Genomic DNA, 20841 nt, shown 5'->3' with positions numbered 1-20841 from the left:
TAACATAAAGAACGTAATTATTAAAGTTGTTTATTTGACATAAAACTGCTAAGCTTAATTAACAACCATTTGCTTTCTTGACCTGATTTTCATATCATCATTTGGTATCCTTTCCAAGGAATAATAGCATTTACGTACTAACAACTTTTCGTAGTTTTTGATCCAGTTGCCCTAGCTCCATGCTGTGGATCTATCTATCTATCTTTCTTTCTTGTGAGACATATGAAATTCCCTTTGTTCCTAGTTGATGTTTAAAGTCATTGTCCATCAATGACTTAGGGTTACTGTACACAAAATAATCTGTTCATAAATGTAAAAACAGGGGACATTAATATTTTAAAAGTGGGCAACAGGATTCTTTTGGTTTTGCATTACACATACTGTATTTCTAACAGCTGTAACACTAACCAAAACGGCCTTGCTGTTGTGGTACTGTGAACGGCTGAAAGCAAGGGGAAACTACAGCCATAATTTTTCCCGAGGGCATGCAGCTTTACTGTATGATTAAATGAAGATTCGGATCACTGGGTGGGGACTCCTCAAGAGGACATCGTTATCAGGAGAAAGAAAACTGGTGTTCTATGGATCGGAGCGTGGAATGTCAGATCCCTTAATTGAGCAGGTAGGTTAGAAAATTTAAAAAGGGAAATGGATAGGTTAAAGTTAGATATAGTGGGACTTAGTGAAGTTCGGTGGCAGGAGGAACAAGACTTTTGGTCAGGTGAATACAGGGTTATAAATACAAAATCAAATAGGGGTAATGCTGGAGTAGGTTTAATAACGAATAAAAAATAGGAGTGCGGGTAAGCTACTACAAACAGCTTAGTGAACGCATTATTTTGGCCAAGATAGACATGAAGCCCACGCCTACTACAGTAGTACAAGTTTATACGCCAACTAGCTTTGCAGATGATGAAGAAATTGATGAAATGTATGATGAGATAAAAGAAATTATTCAGGTAGTGAAGGGGGATGAAAATTTAATAGTCATGGGTGACTGGAATTCGACAGCAGGAAAAGGAAGAGAAGGAAACATAGTAGGTGAATATGGATTGGGGCTAAGAAATGAAAGAGGAATCCGCCTGGTAGAATTTTGCACAGAGCATAACTTAATCATAGCTAACACTTGGTTCAAGAATCATGAAAGAAGGTTGTATACATGGAAGAACCCTGGAGATACTAGAAGGTTTCAGATAGATTATATAATGGTAAGACAGAGATTTAGGAACCATATTTTAATTTGTAAGACATTTCCAGGGGCAGATGTGGACTCCGACCACAATCTATTTGTTATGAACTGTAGATTAAAACTGAAGAAATTGCAAAAAGGTGGGAATTTAAGGAGATGGGACCTAGATAAACTGAAAGAACCAGAGGTTGTACAGAGTTTCAGGGGGAGCATAAGACAACAATTGACAGGAATGGGGGGAAACAAATGTGGTAGAAGAAGAATGGGTAGCTTTGAGGAATGAAATAGTCAAGGCAGCAGAGGATCAAGTAGGTAAAAAGACGAGAGCTAGTATAAATCCTTGGGTAACAGAAGAGATACTGAATTTACTTGATGAAAGGAGAAATTACAAATATGCAGTAAGTGAAGCAGGCAAAAAGGAACACAAACATCTCAAAAATGAGATCGACAGGAAGTGCAAAATGGCTAAGCAGGGATGGCTAGAGGACAAATGTAAGGATGTAGAGGCTTATCTCACTAGGGGTAAGATAGATACTGCCTACAGGAAAATTAAAGAGACCTTTGGAGAAAAGAGAACCACTTGTATGAATATCAAGAGCACAGATGGAAACCCAGTTCTAAGCAAAGAAGGGAAAGCAGAAAGGTTGAAGGAGTATATAGAGGTTCTATACAAGGGCGATGTACTTGAGGACAATATTATGGAAATGGAAGAGGATGTAGATGAAGATGAAATGGGAGATATGATACTGCGTGAAGAGTTTGACAGAGCACTAAAAGACCTAAGTTGAAACAAGGCCCCGGGAGTAGACAACATTCCATTAGTCCATTAGAACTACTGACAGCCATGGGAGAGCCAGTCCTGACGAAACTCTACCATCTGCTGAGCAAGATGTATGAGACAGGCGAAATTCCCTCAGACTTCAAGAAGAATATAATAATTCCAATCCCAAAGAAAGCAGGTGTTGACAGATGTGAAAATTAAACTATCAGCTTAATAAGTTACAGCTGCAAAATACTAACACGAATTCTTTACAGATGAATGGAAAAACTGGTGGAAGCCGACCTCAGGGAAGATCAGTTTGGATTCCGTAGAAATGTTGGAACACGTGAGGCAATACTGACCCTATGACTTATCTTAGAAGAAAGATTAAGGAAAGACAAACCTATGTTTCTAGCATTTGTAGACATAGAGAAAGCTTTTGACAATGTTGACTGGAATACTCTCTTTCAAATTCTGAAGGTGGCAGGGGTAAAATACAGGGAACGAAAGGCTATTTACAATTTGTACAGAAAGCAGATGGCAGTTATAAGAGTCGAGGGACATGAAATGGAAGCAGTGGTTGGGAAGGGAGTGAGACAGGGTTGTTGCCCAGTAAAGGAAACAAAAGAAAAGTTCAGATTAGGTATTAAAATCCATGGAGAAGAAATACAAACTTTGAGGTTTGCCAATGACATTGTAATTCTGTCAGAGACAGCAAAGGACTTGGAAGAGCAGTTGAATGGAATGGGCAGTGTCTTGAAAGGAGGGTATAAGATGAACATCAACAAAAGCAAAATGAGGATAATGGAATGTAGTCTAATTAAGTCAGGTGATGCTGAGGGAATTAGATTAGGAAATGAGACACTTAAAGCAGTAAAGGAGTTTTGCTATTTGGGGAGCAAAATAACTGATGATGGTCAAAGTAGAGAGGATATAAAATGTAGACTGGTAATGGCAAGGAAAGCGTTTTTGAAGAAGAGAAATTTGTTAACATCGAGTACAGATTTAAGTGTTGGGAAGTCGTTTCTGACAGTATTTGTATGGAGTGTAGCCATGTATGGAAGTGAAACATGGATGATAAATAGTTTAGAGAAGAAGAGAATAGAAGCTTTCAAAATGTGGTGCTACAGAAGAATGCTGAAGATTAGATGGGTAAATCACATAACTAATGAGGAGGTATTGAATAGAATTGGGGAGAAGAGGAGTTTGTGGCACAACTTGACTAGAAGAAAGGATCGGTTGGTAGGACAGGTTCTGAGGCATGAAGGGATCACCAATTTAGTACTGAAGGGCAGCATGGAGGGTAAAAATCGTAGAGGGAGACCAAGAGATGAATACACTAAGCAGATTCAGAAGGATCTAGGCTGCAGTAGGTACTGGGAGATGAAGAAGCTTGCACAGGATAGAGTAGCATGGAGAGCAGCATCAAACCAGTCTCAGGACTGAAGACCACAAAAACAACAACAACTTAATTGCAAAAATTTTTTGTATGACATAATTTTTAATATAATGTAAACTCCATAAAAAATTAAAGTATCGCTCTTTTTTCTGATTGTAGCTGTTGCTGAAGACTGCAGTGACTTCATTCTGACTGCATTGGACCTGTCAAGGGTGTTTCGTTGTGATCTTTACCCTGACTCAGATGATCCATCACAGTGTGTTTCTTTTGCAAAAGGTTAGTCAACACTAATTTTTAGAAAAGTTAATGAACTATACAGAGGGTAGAGGATATTTCTGAAATATACTAACTGTAAATTTCTTTCACTTAACCAGACATATGGAGTTTTATTCTTACTTTGCTATAATATGTAATTATAGCCTTTCTTTCCCATGAATTTATTCAATGTGTGTGCTATCTATTAATATTATTATGTTATTCTTTTACTGAACGTAAAAGGAATATAAAAAATTGGAGAGAAAAATTTAAAAAATGAAAGATGGCTGGTTTCCAAACTGATGTTCAACTTGAGTCCTCTGCTGTGACAAAAAATGGATTTAGTACTGTCTGTTGTTTTGGTTAAAAACAAAACCCTAAATTACATGAAGAAGGAAGGAAGGAAGGAAGGAAGATTAGGGTTTATTGTTCCATCATCACAGATAGAGCACAAGTTTGAATCAAAGAATGGAAAATCCAGGATGGAATGTAACAATACGAGAGAAGGAAGGAAAGTTGCTACTCACCATATAGCGGAGATGCTGAGTCACGATAGGCACAATAAAAAGATTCGCACAATCATAGCTTTCGGCCAAAAGGCCTTTGTCAGCAGTAGACACACATACACACACGTACATACACACTCACACAAGTGCAACTTGCACACATGTCTGCAGTCTCAGAGAGCTCAAACTACACTGCGAGCAGCAGCAGCAGTGCATAATGGGAGTGGCGACTGGGTGGGGGTAAGGAGGAGGCTGGGGCGGGGAGGATGAGGGATAGTATGGTGGGAGTGGCAGACAGTGAAGTGTTGCAGTTTAGACGAAGGGCAGGAGAGAAGGTGCGGATGGGGGAGGGGATAAGTAGTGGAAAGGAGAGAAATAAAAATTTAAAAAAATTAAAAGACTGGGTGTGGCGGTGAAATGACAGCTGCGTAGTGCTGGAATGGGAACAGAGAGGGGGCTGGATGGGTGAGGACAGTGACTAATGAAGGTTGAGGCCAGGAGGGTTAAGGGAACGTAGGATGTAGTGCAGGGAAAGTTCTCTGCTGCACAATTCAGAAAAGCTGCTGTTGGTGGAAAGGATCCATATGGCACAGGCTGTGAAGCAGTCATTGAGATGAGGGATGTCATGTTTGGCAGCGTGTTCAGCTACAGGGCCGTCCACTTGTTTTTTGGCCACAGTTTGTCGGTGGCCGTTGTTGCAGACAGACAGCTTATTGGTTGTCATGCCTACATAGAATGCAACACAGTGGTTGCAGCTTAGCTTGTAAATCACGTGACTGGTTTCACAGGTAGCCCTGCCTTTGAGAGGATAGGTGATGTTAGTGACCAGACTGGAGTATGTGGTGGTAGAAGGATGTATGGGACAGGTTTGGCATCTAGGTCTATTACAGGGGTATGAGCCATGAGGTAAGGGATTGAGAGCAGGGGTTGTGTAAGGATGGATGAGTATATTGTGTAGGTTCAGTGGACGGCAGAATACCATGGTAGGAGGGGTGGGAAGGATAGTGGGTAGGACATTTGTCATTTCAGGGCAAAACCAGAGGTAATCGAATCCCTGGCAGAGAATGTAATTCAGTTGCTCCAGTCCCGGATGGTACTGAGTTACAAGGGGAATGCTCCTCTGTGGCCGGACTGTGGGACTTTGTGAGGTGGTGGGAGACTGGAAAAATAAGGCATGGGAGATTTGTTTTTGTACAAGGATGGGAGGATAATTATGGTCAGTGAAGGCTTCAGTGAGACCCTCAGTATATTTAGGAGGGACTGTTCATCACTGCAGATGTGATGATCATGGGTGGCTAGGCTGTACGAAAGGGACTTCTTGGAATGAAATGGTAGGCAGCTGTTGAAGTGGAGGTATTGCTAGTGGTTAGTAGGTTTGATGTGCATAGAGGTACTGTTCGCACCCACTAAATCCACCTCATCCAATCATATCTGCCGTCCCCCTTCTCTACGCTTATCCACCCTCAAAGCTGCTACCCACAGTAATATACATATATTTATTAATGATTAGTTATTCTCTATTTTGACCTTTGTGACTTCTCGCCAATTTTAAATCAGTTTTCGCCTTCCAATATCATCATCTTCATCAGATTTCATCTCCTTTTTTTCCCCTGTTCATCCATTTCGTACTTTTCACACGTATATGGGCGTATTTTTCCATAATTTTTCGGACATAATTCTACTTTCGTACATATTTTTTTGCATTTTTGCACCACCATGGATCCTTGCTCCTTCCATCTGCTCAATACAGAAAAGTTTCCTTATCCCTAACCAGATACCAGTCCCACATATTGTTCCTGTGTTGTTGCTTGGCTCATGAAATTCCCCCTAATGGCCTTACCATCTCCGGTTGCCACCTCTCCTTCCACAATGACCTCCATCTGTTCAGATTCCACCAATCCTTAGCCCTCACCAACATAGTCCTGCAAAACCATATCAACCAAGCCCAATCCTCCTTGCAGTACCTTCTCTCCATCAGCAAAATTCTCCTGCTATGTAATCCCAAATTCCTGGAACCCATAACACGCATTGAAACTCTTTCCCTGCAGGAACTTGAGCAACATGCACAACGCCACCTCAAAAAGCTCTCGATCCTGCTCACTTCCTACTCCCGCCTCAGAGTACCACTGTCTACCACTTCTACAACAACCTACAAACCTCCCACATGCCCCCTCATAGCTGACAAACCCTGCCTCGCAGACCTAATACACTTATCCCACCCTCCAAAACCCCCTCCCACCACCACACAGGACTCAAAACCTAAACAGGCCCGCACCACAGTCATGAACCTTTCCTCCAGAAGCCTTAGTTCCACAGAAATATCAGTCCTTTCCAAAGGCCTCTCCTTTTGCCCCACTCCCAAATTCAACCATGCAGGACTAGTTAAAGATCTTCTCTCCTTCTCTCAGTCCATACAGTGGAAACACTTTTTCGCCACCAACCCAACCAATCAGACTGAACCAAAGACCAATATTGAACCATGCCTAACCCAGTTCACTCCTCCATCCAACCGTGATCCACCCCCACTGCCTTCAGACCACACCCTGTTAACTTTCCAGAATTTCTTACCCTTGAACCTTGCCTCACCATCATTCCCCAAATCCCTCTACATGCATATTAACCTTACATCCACAGAAAGAACTGCAGTCCACCATCTAAAAACTGATCCTGATCTTATAATCCTACCTGCAGACAAAGGCTCCACCATCGTAGTTTTGAACCGCAAGGATTACATGACAGAAGGACTCCGTCAGCTGCCAGATACTTCCACCTACAAACCATACCACAGTGATCCCATTCCAGCAATCCAGCAGCATCTCCAGTCACTACTCAAATCCTTAGGCCCATCCCAGAACCTCTCTCCAGAGTCCATCTCTCTGCTTAACCCTACCACTCCCAGCACTCCCACCTTCTACATGCTTCCTAAAGTCCATAAACCCAACCACTCAGGATGCCCCATTGTGGCCAGTTACTGTGCCCCCACTGAGAGAATCTCTGCTCTCATAGACCAACATCTTCAACCTATTATCAGGAACCTATCCTCCTATATAAAAGATACCAACCATTTCCTCGACCGACTCTCCACAGTTCCTTTCCCTTTACCACACGGTACCCTGCTCGTCACTATTGTTGCTTTTCCCTGTACACTAACATTCCTAATGCCCATGGCCTTACTGCTATTGAGCACTATCTTTCCAGATGCCCTATGGATTCCAAACCAACAACCTCCTTCCTAGTCTCCATGACCAACTATATCCTCACCCACAATTACTTCTCCTTTGAAGGCATTACCTACAAACAAATTTGTGGTATGGCTATGGGCACCCACATGGCACCATCCTATGCTAACTTATTCATGGGCCATCTAGAGGAATCCTTCCTAAAAGCCCTGAATCCTAAACCCCTCACCTGGTTCAGATTCACTGATGACATCTTTGCTATCTAGATTGAAGGTGAGGACACCTTATTCACATTCATCCAGAACCTCAACTTCTCCCCCATTTGCTTCATCTGGTCCTACTCAACCCAACAAGCCACCTTACTAGAAGTTGACCTCCACCTCAGAGATGGCTACATCAGTACTTCTGTCCACATCAAACCTACTAACCACCAGCAATACCTCCACTTCTACAGCTGCCACCCGTTTCATACCAAGAAGTCCCTTCCATGCAGCCTAGACACCCATGGTTGTCACATCTGCAGTGATGAGCACTCCCTCTCTAAATCTACTGAGGGTCTCACTGAAGCCTTCACTGACTGTAATTATCGTCCCATCCTTGTACAAAAACAAATCGCCCGTGCCTTATTTTTCCAGTCTCCCACCACCTCACAAAGTCCCACAGTCTGGCCACAGAGGAGCATTCCCCTTGTAACTCAGTACCATCCAGGACTGGAGCAACTGAATTACATTCTCCACCAGGGTTTCGATTACCTCTTGTTGTGCCCTGAAATGACAATTGTCCTACCCACTATTCTTCCCACCCCTCCTACTGTGGTATTCTGCCGTCCACCGAATCTACAGAATGTACTCATCCATCCTTACACAACCCCTGCTCTCAATCCCTTATCTCATGGCTCATACCCCTGTAATAGACCTAGATGCAAGACCTGTCCCATACATCCTCCTACCACCACCTACTCCAGGTCACTAACATCACCTATCCCATCAAATGCAGGGCTACCTGTGAAACCAGTCACGTGATTTACAAGCTAAGCAGCAACCACTGTGCTGCATTCTGTGTAGGCATGACAACCAACAAGCTGTCTGTCCGCATGAATGGCCACCGACAAACTGCGGCCAAAAAAACAAGTGGATGACCCTGTAGCTGAACACGCTGCCAAACATGACATCTCTCATCTTAATGACTGCTTCACAGCCTGTGCCATATGGATCCTTCCCACCAACAGCAGCTTTTCTGAATTGTGCAGGAGAGAACTTTCCCTGCAATACATCCTACATTCCCGTAACCCTCCTGGCCTCAACCTTCGTTAGCCACTGTCATCACTCATCTAGCCCCCTCCCTGTTTCCATTCCAGCACTACGCAGCCGTCATTTCACCACCACACCCAGTCTCTTAATTTTTTTTTATTTTTATTTCTCTCCTTTCCACTACTTACCCCCTCTCCCCTCCACACCTTCTCTCCTGCCCTCCATCTAAATTGCAACACTTCACTGTCCGCCACTCCCACCATACTATCCCTCCCCCTCCCCGACCCAGCCTCCTTCTTACCCCCACTCAGTCACCACTCCCATCATGCTCTGGTGCTACTGCTCGCAGTGTAGTTTCATCTCTCTGAGACTGCAGACGTATGTGCAAGTTGCGCTTGCATGAGTGTGTGTGTACGTGTGTGTATGTGTGTCTACTGCTGACAAAGGCCTTAATGGCCAAAACCTGTGATTGTATGAATCTTTTTATTGTGCCTATCGTGACTCAGCATCTCCGCTATATGGTGAGTAGCAACTTTCCTTCCTTCTCTCGTAGAGCACAAGTTTGGATTGTTTTATTAAGGAAGGGGACGGATGTCAGCTGTGCCCTTTCAAAGGTGGAACTACCGGCATTTCTTGCAGCTGACTTTGCTTCCCCTGCTGGATGAAGTGCCATTGATGCTTCAAAGGATTATGTCACTGCTACATGACAGTGCTCCGACTCGTTTCACCATTAATGTCCATACACATATCAATCGAGTCTTGCCTGATCAATGGATCGGATGAGGGGGTCCAGTTGCATAGCCTGCTTGTTCATCGGATCTCAACTGTGTCATTTCTGGTTATGGGGCCATCTCAAAAGTATCGTGTATGCAGAGCCCATTCCAGATGTGGAGACAATGGAGCAGCACACTCATGCTGCCTTTGACACTATTTGGATGCCGCCTGGCTGATGTGAACGTGTGAGACAGAACATGCCCCAGCACATACAGGCATGTGTTAAGGCATATGGAAACTGTTTTCAACACATACTGTAACTTTGTTCATTAGACCTTTTTTGTTCCATATACTCTCATTGATCAATCCCTAGAGTTTGTAAATGGTAGAAAAAATTACCCTGTATAATGTTCTTCTAAGTTTATCATAATTATATTTTCTTTTGTAATATAAATATATCACTTTCTGTTGTCTATATACGCTACAGCAGTTTGAATAATAATGGCTCTGTGGACAGATATGAAGTTTTGTAAGGTGGTTATGTGTACTTTCTCCTCTGTTATGTTCATGAGAACATGATCACTGCATGTCTATGTATCCCTAACAATTCTTGTAGATGCTCATTTTGTGATAAGTCACCACAATGCAAATAATTATTTCTGTTATATAATGAGTCTATGTTGATGTCTTCAACAAAAAACATGTTTTTATGTTCTGCTGTCTTTTTCAGTAAGTCTTCAACATGGTCAAAAAAAAAAAAAAAAAAAAAAAAAAACACCTTCGATACTGCTTTCAGTTGACATACATAGTGCTGCTATAACCAGACTGTTTTCAAATGGCTCTAAGCACTATGGGATTTGACATCTGAGGTCATCAGTCCCCTAGACTTAGAACTACTTAAACCTAACTAACCTAAGGACATCACACACATCCATGCCCAAGGCAGGATTCGAACCTGCAACTGTAGCAGCAGTGTGGTTCCAGACTGAAGCATCTAGAACTGCTCGGCCACAGCGGCGGGCCAGACTGTTTTCCTTAGTTTGAAATTTACTGCTGCAACCTCAAGTACCATTTTAGTTTTCAGCTCACTAGTCCATGTGACTTTTTCATAGGCTATAGCATTTCTTCAATAGATGCCTACCCCACCTCCTAATAGTCAGCCCCCGTGGCTGAGTGGCTTGTGTGTGTGGCTGCTATGCAGAGGACTTAGATTCTATTTACAGTACTGCCAGGAATTTTTCCTAGGTGAGACGATTGGAACTGGATGCATTCAGCCTTATGATTCCTGTTACTTGACTGAGTAGTACTGATTCCAAGATCAAGAAAAATAACAATGACTGGGAGCGCAGGAGAGCTTCTGTAAAGTTTGGAAGGTAGGAGACGAGGTACTGGCAGAAGTAAAGCTGTGAGTACCGGGCGTGAGTCGTGCTTTGGTAGCTCAGTTGGTAGAGCACTTGCCCACGAAAGGCAAAGGCCCCGAGTTCGAGTCTCGGTCGGGCACACAGTTTTAATCTGCCAGGAAGTTTCACGCTTCACCTTCCTTGCCACCCATTTTGTTCACTATGAAGAAATATGATTTAGTTCTCCCTATGAAGAAATATGATTTAGTCTCATTGCATATGCTCTGATTTATTAATGATATATGGAATATTTAGATAAATTATTTGTCTCTGGAGGGAACTGTCCTAGAGTCTGTTTCAAACTTTTACGTTTTCAGTCATGATTTTGAAGCACCCCTTTCTAGCTGCTGTGAAGCAGAAATTTCTGTCCAAATAAAAGTGCATGTTCTGATATTAAATGCTATTAAATGATGCTAGAAGACTAATATGTGTGGCCTTTCATATCCGAAAATTAACTTAAAACCTGGGGAAAATGTTCAGCTTTGAAAATTTACACCATGAGCTCACGGGACTTTGAACTTTGGAAGATTTGAAAACTTTACTGAAAGAAAAGTTTGTAAAAGATTCTGAAGGGATGTAAAAGATTTATATTCAGAATATCTGTGTAAAGGTAAAATATTTCATCCCTTTCTTTTGGCCAAGATATACAGAAAATTAATATTTTTTGAATACCAGTACAATGAACTGAGTATCTGCGTAGATGATTTTTGTTTTATGGGCATTAGGCGATGGTCCAAGACACATTTTTCTGAATAAAATGTCATCTCCCAATGTGTGATGAGTCAAATTATGATATTAATCTATAACATTACTACTATCCTTTATTCATTTTAATTTCCCCAATATTGAATCTCTCTCCCTTTCCCCACCCAAAAGAAAGAGTCATTGGAAAATCATCTTAAGCCCTCATGAGAATATGGCACAAAGTTAGACCTGCATTGTTACGTTTTTAACATCTCTTGCTGATGTGCAAAAACTAACAGTGAGAGAAAACTCATACTGTGGCCCCAAAGTAACGAATAGTGTAGTAAAACTGTATGTAAATGTGATTCAGCTGATATTCTTTCTTGTGTGAGAGACAACAGAAATTTTCTGACAAATATGCTCTTGCTGCAAAATACAACTGCAGAAAATTTGGCAGGAACATTTGATGGATGATGTAAGTGATGAATACATCAGCAGATGCCACTTATCCAGCCAACCTTTTTCCTAGGTGGGAGTGACATGGAGGAAGATGATGATGATGATTATGATGAGGATAAACTTTAAATCTTATTCATAATTATTTATTAATCTTATCATTTTATTATTAATATTATTCTAAATTTATTGCAGGAACAACTTGTCTGAAGAATGAGTTCCAATGTTCTGATGGCACTTGCATTCCCAACAGATGGGTGTGTGATAATGTAAATGACTGTCCTTATGCCACAGATGAATACAACTGCACACAGTGTGCTGAAGGAGAAGTTAGGTAAGAGAATGCTCTTTGATGTCATAATAGTGTAGCTGGTTAAAGCTAATCATGGAAAGATAGAAAATGCTGTATGATATTTCCTTGTACATCAAATACAATGTGCATAATTTCAAACAGCCATCTTGTACGCACCTATTTTAAATCCCCTTGCAGTCAGGGAGTTGTAGATTACAGAAATTTATGAGTGATACATTAGAAAAGAGCCTTGCTTTGATTCTGTAGCATATTTCACATGTGCTTTTGGGGTTTAGAGGAAGAGCCAGGTGTCGGTGAAAATGCTTCCAAAATTAATGGCTAGAGATTTGGTGTCCCAGAGACACTGCATATGGAATGAGTCAGTAGCTACATCCTTTTAGAAACCCCATTTGTGTTTCAGATACGTGTTCAGATGCTAATTAAAGATACAAAAATCCAAGGAGATCAACTGAATCATTTACCCAAATATCATTCTACTAATCAAAAGCAAATTTTACAGAAGAACAAACCAACTGTTTTATGCTTATCTCTTTGGTATTTCTTGACAGTGACAGACCATATTAGTTAAAATGTTATTCTGTATATTTTTGGAAGATCTATTACACAAATGCATAAATTATTTTTTAAAAAAAATCACTGTTTTAATGCTGTGAATGAGTAATGTTGTCTCTGCACAGTTACAGTGTTGCACTGATGAAACAAACAGGTTTTCCTGTGTTACTCATTACAGAAGTAGAAAGCTCCTTTTTTTTCTTTTTTCGAGAAAATATAGCAAAACAGGTCAAAATACACATTTTTTTGCAAGCAGCACCACCATTTCTTTTGCAAGTACACTAAACATGTACATTAAACATTATATTTTCAGTCCTCAATCAACAAGTTTTGCCAGACTGACATGAAAATCCATTAGTCATTTGATATTTACTGGCAGAAATCCCATTTTTTCAGTTGGGATACACTGTCTTCCCTCTAAGTGCTTTTGACTGCAAAGAGTTCATCACACAAGATAAGTAAATTTGAAATGTTGGCTGAAGGCAGGTTTCTCTTCCCAGTACCTCTCAGCTTGTTTATAATGCTTTGACAAATCTGTAGTTGTGCGATGTTATGACTTCTCCTCCCCTTAGTCTAGTAAGGTTGTCAGATGAAATTTGTAGCCAGGCACCCTCAGTTATTTTGAACAAGCCTCAATGCAACACTTGTCTAGTGCATTAAGATCCCTGAAATCATCTGATTCCACCTTGAAGACAAGGAATCCATTGCCCTCGGCATTAGTAGGGTGTGGCATCCAGTTCTCTGGGCTATATACATGAAAGGATCTTTTGTTCCTCTATACAGAGTCAGAAACACTGTTACATGATAGGAAATTATGCGGTATAATGAGGAATTTCTCATCTACAGCAGAGGAATATTTATTAAACTGAGACTCCAGTTTTGTGTAAGTGTTACACTACTGTAATAGAACACTGCAAATATTTAGCACATACAACAATGTTTTTGCTACACAAATTATGAGCATAATTTTCTCCACTGTGAGTAGCAGTTACAATGTTGTTCCACTCACCCCATCAGCTGTCAGTTTTGAACAGTACCATTTATTCATGATATATAAGTGCATCCACTGTCTCTCAGTGCCTTGTGTTTATTCTCCTTCCATTCACAAATGTCAACTTAACATTTCCTTTATTTAATCAAGCGGCTGTGTGCTCCTCTCATCACCACAACATTCAGAGTGTCACCTGAAATGCCTTCACTAACAATGTTGATTGCAGCAACAAAGAATTTTATGGCTGGATAATGGCACTAACAATAATTTGAGGCAGCAATAAGGAAACCAGCACATGCAGGGCATCAGATACCATGCTATGCCAACTGTGATTCACTTTCCGTGAAAATATGAGTAACGATGTTGTTCAGGTGAACAATTCAGCTGATTAAAGTGAGGCGTGGAGATATACCCTCTGATTAAAGTTCTCTTTAGAAATGTTAATAAATACAATTGCTTTAAAATTGTTAAGGATGCAAAAAATAATTGTATCAGTATACTAAATTATATAAAGGAGGAGAAAATCTCCATATTAAGGAGAAAATTATTTTACTTTCTTAGCAGTATTTTATGGTTATGTAAATGGAAAGCTTAGGAATTGCACAGAAAAATGGGAGACTCACAAAATGATACACACACCCACAATCTATTGCCCATATCACATGCACAATAGTTTGCACCTTAACGGAATAACAATGAATCATTTTTCAGAGTAGCACCTGTCCCACACCCACCTCCACCTCTGACCCATGGCCAGTCACACACTCCTCTCCACAGCCTCCCTCATCCTCTGTTCTGTCCCCCTTCCAATCCACTCCTCCACACCACTGTGTACTGTGCACAGCTCCCCCTGTTTGCAGTCAGTCCACGTTCTTTCTCTCTTCAGCCATTCTACCTGAAACAACCCTTTCTCCAGTCAAGCTGCAGTACTGGAAAAGTTTAGTCAGCTGGAACAGTTTTGCTGTCCTTGTTTGTGTCTACTGTAGTTGCAAAGAAGCTAGCAATGCTCTGTTTTTTTAAGCGCTTATACGTGGAGTTCCCAAAAAAAAACTGGAATTATTTTTTTAGGTATATATTTTCAAGTTGTTTACAAAACAACCTTACCCCTTTCAAAATACTCTCCATTGCAACTAATACATTTTTCTCACCAGTGCTCCCACTGTTTGAAACATTTTTTGTCTGCAACTAAAGCAGATAAATAATTAGACAAAGGCTGTTTTCTTGCAAGATAAATTTTTTTGTGTGTTTTCAAAAGAGGCAGTATTCAACCAATTATTAACTACATTTTCTTAAGCATGAGGAAACAGAATGACAAAGTTTCATTATAATGTAGATTCATTAAGACAGACACAAAACTATGTGCAGTCCCCATGAAAGTAAAAGCTAGATAGGACTGAGGTCAAAAGATAACAGAGGGCCAGCTAAGCATAATTACGTCCATTGTGTGTTCACTATATAACTCTAATGTAATTTAGGAGCAGCAGATGTGCATTGTCATGCTGCACATACATCTCCTCTGAGTGTTAATGTAAGACAAAAAATGGACATGATCAGTCAGCAGTTCCTTGTAGATCAGATTAGATTATGTGTCTGTGAGGGATGACAGACATTCCATCTTGCATAAACATTCCACACATCTGGAGGTTATCACTTGTAGTTACCTTACCATACTTCTTGTAACATTCACACAATATGATTGGTGAACATCAATCTTCACTGCAATCCCATGTCCATGTGACCCTTTAGCTTGATTGAAACACCTAATGAGGCTGCTTTTGCACCCAAACCAATCACTGTACCATGTAAAATATGCTTCTAAGATGTACAGTGGCTTATGTACCACTAGACAGGAGAAGACTACTTCACTTCATTGCTCACCACTTAAGTGGGAAGAGTAATTTGTTGTACTGTGGTTCATCTAACCATCTGGATACATACAGATAAAAGCAATTACAGCACACTCCTGGTTATCCAGGTGAATGCAGACCAAAGCCTGCATACATAAGTGGAAAAAAACAGGTAATAGACGTTGTTCCATAAAATTGTTTGATTTACTGTATCTACAAACTATGCTGCATGTCACACAAGAAACTCCACAGTGTTACTCATTCATAACTCGCTAAAACTGACAACCTATTTACAAACCAACATTTGAACACACTGTATTTCATATCTGTTGCATTTAGTTCATTTATGGGAAGTAAAAATGGTCAAATAAATTTTGTCCAGCATGCTCTGCTAACAGATCTGTGTATTTCAGTGCCCTGGTATGAGTCGTGTTGCACTTCTCAATTACCTAGTCTTTGCTCTCTCCCTTTACCAAACACACTACATCCACATAATTCATCTGTCTGCATTCTAATTATAACACAATACTTTACAGTTAAGTTTTTACTATTAAATCCAAGAGCGAGATAACCCACACCTTGGTAATCAGGAACTTGCTGTATTTTCATTTTTGTGTTGATCTGGATTCTTCTGCAAAGTCCAATTTACACGTCTTAATCTTGAACTGGTTCTTCTCAAAACTACAAGTTACAGAGTTTAATGATGTGACTTGATGTTAAAGTGCCAGACTACAAATCCAATCCTCAGTCATTCCTAGGATTTTTATCTGTTATTTATCACTTATCTCTGACAATGTTTATTGATATCAAAAATGCTGAGTTTCACTGTAGTTTGGAACCTGCATTAACCTGTAGGTCCCCCTATAACTGAGTGGTAAGTCAGTTCAAAGAACAGAGGAAGGCAACAGCACACCACCTTCAAAAAGACCATGTCTAGTTAAGCACTGTGTGTCTAGTTAAGCACAGTGGACTGATGACTACTATGCTTTTTAATCTTGTACATTTGTTTTTATTTATTTTCAGTTGTGAAAAAGATAAAAAGTGCATCCCTGCACATTGGAAATGTGATGGGTACAAGGACTGTCAAGATGGGTCTGATGAATTAAATTGTGCTGTAGAGAAAGGTCAGTAAAGATCATTAATATATAGCTTTTTTGTCCCATATAAAAATTTGAATGTTGTTGTCAGTATTCTTCAACTAAGAAAATTATTATCATGTGATGTTCCTTCATTACTTTCTTTTTGAACCATTATTTGGATTAAATTCTTCCTCGTTTGTCTGTAATGCTGTATGTCACTCATCAGATGTATTTGTATATCAGATCATGTTATTTCACAGTGACTTCTGATACTTTTTTTGCACCTAAAGACTCATTTCTTCCATCCTTCCACTATCAGTACCTATGCATTATACCTCTGCTTCCTGTTTTCCATCTTGCCTTTTCTGTTCATGGAGAAGCTACTTAGAGGTTCTGGAAGGTTTTGTAAATTGGTGTGTCTGTTACCTCCATCCCAGTCAATCCTGTTTCAGTGGCTGGTAATTGATGGTTATATCTGTTTCACAATACCAGAGAAGGAAAGTTGCTGCTGACCATATAGTGGAGATGCTGAGTCACGATAGGCACAACAAAAAGATACACACAGTTATAGCTTTCGTCCATTAAGGCCTTTGTCAGCAGTAGACACACATACACACATGCACACACACACACTCACGCAAATGTAACTTGCACACATGTCTGCAGTCTCAGATAGCTGAAACCACACTGCGAACAGCAGCACCAGTGCATGATGGGAGTGGTGACGGTGGGGGTAAGGAGGAGGCTGGGCCGGGGAGGGTGAGGGATAGTATGGTGGGAGTGGCGGTCAGTGAAGTGTTGCAGTCTATCCTTAAGCTAAGTGCATTGTATGTAACAGAGGCGGGGGGGGGGGGGGGGGGGGGGTCGGGAGGGGTGGGGGCGGGAGGGGGGGGGGTACGACAAAAAATAGATAGGTCAGAAAATGAAAGATGTAGAAAACTGAAATGGAGTGAAGAAAGAAGTAGTTACAATGAAGAAATGGTGAGACGGAAGGAATTAATGTAAACTAAGGCCCTGAAAGCTTGTAAAAGTTAAACTCTTCTGTGTGTGTATTCTCCTGCCACAAATTGGTGAGTAAATTTTTTATCTATCCATTTGTGTTATATTGTCAATAACTGATTATTTTCATTGTTATAAATGCATTTTCTGGCAGATATGACCATTTTAATATTACTTGTTTGTCTCTTGAAATAAAATCCCTGATTGTGATACAGGTTGGTTGGATGCCAAAGTAAATAAACTGATATGGGTGTCTTTTTTCATTTGACACAAGGTATTTATGTCATTGGTGACTTACACTAATTTTCTTCTCAACAAAAACTGGCCCCTTTTTCCTTTAGAATGTGTAGCAGATAGAACAATTTCAGCACATTGAAGACAAGCCTATGACCTAAAAGGTCAATGACATTTCAAAAGAGCAACATAACTGGTAACAACATAAGTGGTAACTTTCTTCATCTATATTTATTTTTAAAATAGGTGATCTTCGCCTCCTCTGACTTCATCTCGTAGCTAGGAGTAATATCTCTCTTATTTATTGTAATGTTTATCTGTCAGCAGTACTGGAAGCGTGTAAAGGTAAACACTATGAGCCTATTTGTCTTTATCAGTCTGATACTAGAAGCAGTTTCTAAATATGTTATTAACAGAAGAGAGGCCCTGCCACATACATATGAAATATTAGTATTTTCTTATAAACATTTTTGCAATCAGAGAAATTATTATTTTCAGTTAAGTAATAATTTCTATTGTTATTGTGTTCTTCAAGTTGGTTTTCCCTTCTGATGACCTAACCTCTGACATAACTATTGTAGACATTCTCAGCCAGCTATTTTGTGTGCCAAAAAATATTTCATTGAATATAGTGCACATTGGCCTCAATTTATTTTCAGATATGAACCTTTTCAACTACTTGACACAAACTATCAGACCAGATTTTGTTTAAAGATAGAAGCTGAGTTCACATATGAAAATAATCATATAAAAACAAACTGAGCAAGGTGGCGCAGTGGTTAGACACTGGACTCGCATTCGGGAGGACGACGGTTCAATCTCGCGTCTGGCCATCCTGATTTAGGTTTTCCGTGATTTACCTAAATCACTCCAGGCAAATACCAGGATGGTTCCTTTGAAAGGGCACGGCTGACTTCCTTCCCCTTCCTTGCCTAATCCAATGAGACCGATGACCTCGCTGTCTGGTCTCCTTCCCCAAACAACCCAACCCAACCCATATAAAAACAAGCAGTTTAAAAATTGACTATTACAAAGAAAGTATGTGCAATGTTATGTAGAAGTGTAACTACTGAAGCTCTGTCAACATTCAAAATGCTTTTATCACCTTAATAATAATGTGTTACAAACATTTAATATACAATTAATGTTTCAGATGAAATTCTCACTGCTATGCCATACATGTCAGCATGTTCTGCAAACGAACTACGTTGTGTGGATGGACGCTGCATCACACTGCAACAGCTATGTGATGGTAAAAAAGACTGCTCTGATGGCATTGATGAGGCCAGCTGTACTGTCACTGGATGAATGTGTATTTTGATCATTTTTACAAACTCTCGATGTATTTTTCATGCATATTTTACAAATATAGCATGTGTGATATATTACTACCCAAATGGAATTGTTGTTCCATTGTAGGGAATGAATGAAGTACCAACTAAGGAATTTGCAAGATAGCCTGTTGCTCTTTTGAGTTTAGTACGATATATCTTCTTCCAAGATCTTTTTCCTTGCTTCTGACAGCAAGAAAAATCTCATGTAAAGCACCAAAAATTACTGTAATGCAAATATTTTTATTTCTTAACAGTGCTACAAATTACTGCTAATGTGAAATTTGACTGGTATATTACTTGGTTACGTGAGCAAGTTACAGAATGAGGTGTCTATTGCTTGTGGAAATAAAATGAATTGAGGTACAAAATTAAGCAGGAAGAAAAATATGATGTAAAATTTTTGAAAGTTATTCAAATAGATGCTATTTCACAAATAGTATTAGATACTATTGCTGTAAAAATGTGCCCTGTAGCTTCTTAGCATAAAAGCAAAGCATACATAAAAAGCAACATAAATTATCCAAGCTCTGCTTTTCATGCAGAATTTATTAATAATGTGCTGCGTACCCTATGACTCCACAAACTATGTTAATTTTTATTGTTAAGTAAATGCTGCTTCTTATTATCATAGATGAAAAGAAGGCATCTGAATGTGTTCAATGTTTATTTTAATTAAATACTATAGTGTCCGTGTTATGTATGTGTGTGTACATATGTTTACATTCATGTGTGAGATATGTATTTTTTACTCACTTTGTACATAAAATAAACTCAAAAATTTTATGAAATTATATATTATACTTTACTTCCAATACTAGTAGTAAAAAATAACTTATAGTACCATGGAATCACTTTGGAAGTGTAGCACCAATTGAAGTGTAGTTTATTCACAATAATAGACATGCAGCTGTGTTACATGTACACTACCAGGTGGCCTTCAAATCACCAATTTCACATTTTCAAAGCAGCACTGGAGCAAGCGCAGTGTGATTCCCCCTTTTTCCCCAGTCTGTAAGAGTTGGAGGGACACAGTGGTCTAGGTGTAGCTTCTTTGACAATTAATCAAAACATCCTTGGTCCTGTATTTGAAACTTGCCACTGCTTAGATTTTAAATAAAAATCATCAATAATGGCAACCGAAGACTTCCAACATAAGAAATCACTCTCGCTCTGCCAACAGCCTTGTCAGAAAGCACAGAGGAGTGGGCACTTGGGGGGGATTAAAGGGACCAGACTGCTACGGTCATCGGTCGAGTGGGCACTCTCTTGCCCTTGGGCTGGGAGACAGTCCCTAGAAGGTGTATGAATCAGCAATGACCAATGGCTTGAGGATGCAGAAGGCAATGGAAACCACTGTATCAAAGATACTTAATGTGTATCCATAGGACATACAGCCTGTAATTGAAAAACTATCATGGTGATCTCTCATTTGGCAAGAGATTCTGGACTAGTCCTACATTCAGATCTCCAGGAGGGGACTGCCAAGGGAGAGGTGACCACGAGAAAAAGATTGAATAATCAAGAAAAGGGTAACATTCTATGAGTCAGGGTGTGGAATGTCAAAAGTTTGAATATTAGAAAATCTGAAAAGAGAACTGCTAAGACTCAATCTAGATATATATGGTGGGGATCAGTGAAGTGAAATGGAAAGAAGACAAGGCTTTCTGGTCAGATCAGTAGAAGGTAATATCAATAGCTAC

At 40.0% G+C, this 20841-nt stretch overlaps 1 protein-coding gene across 3 annotated transcripts in view; it reads left to right on the top strand.

Moving 5' to 3' along the window:
* LOC126263428 (uncharacterized) overlaps positions 1-19929 on the top strand; it is a 623908-nt gene extending 603979 nt beyond the window's left edge. For all 3 annotated transcript variants that reach the window (XM_049960530.1, XM_049960525.1, XM_049960538.1), the window contains exons 6-9: positions 3508-3624; positions 11988-12126; positions 16519-16619; positions 18961-19929. In XM_049960530.1, coding sequence (XP_049816487.1) covers positions 3508-3624; positions 11988-12126; positions 16519-16619; positions 18961-19115 — 512 coding nt within the window. In that variant the 3' untranslated portion in view covers positions 19116-19929. The remainder of the gene's footprint in view (positions 1-3507; positions 3625-11987; positions 12127-16518; positions 16620-18960) is intronic.
* The last annotated feature ends 912 nt before the right edge of the window (positions 19930-20841 follow it).

The sequence above is a fragment of the Schistocerca nitens genome, chromosome 1, assembly GCF_023898315.1.
Source record: "Schistocerca nitens isolate TAMUIC-IGC-003100 chromosome 1, iqSchNite1.1, whole genome shotgun sequence".
In the NCBI taxonomy this organism is placed as follows: Eukaryota; Metazoa; Arthropoda; class Insecta; order Orthoptera; family Acrididae; genus Schistocerca; species Schistocerca nitens.
This window is presented reverse-complemented; position numbering and strand designations above follow the sequence as displayed.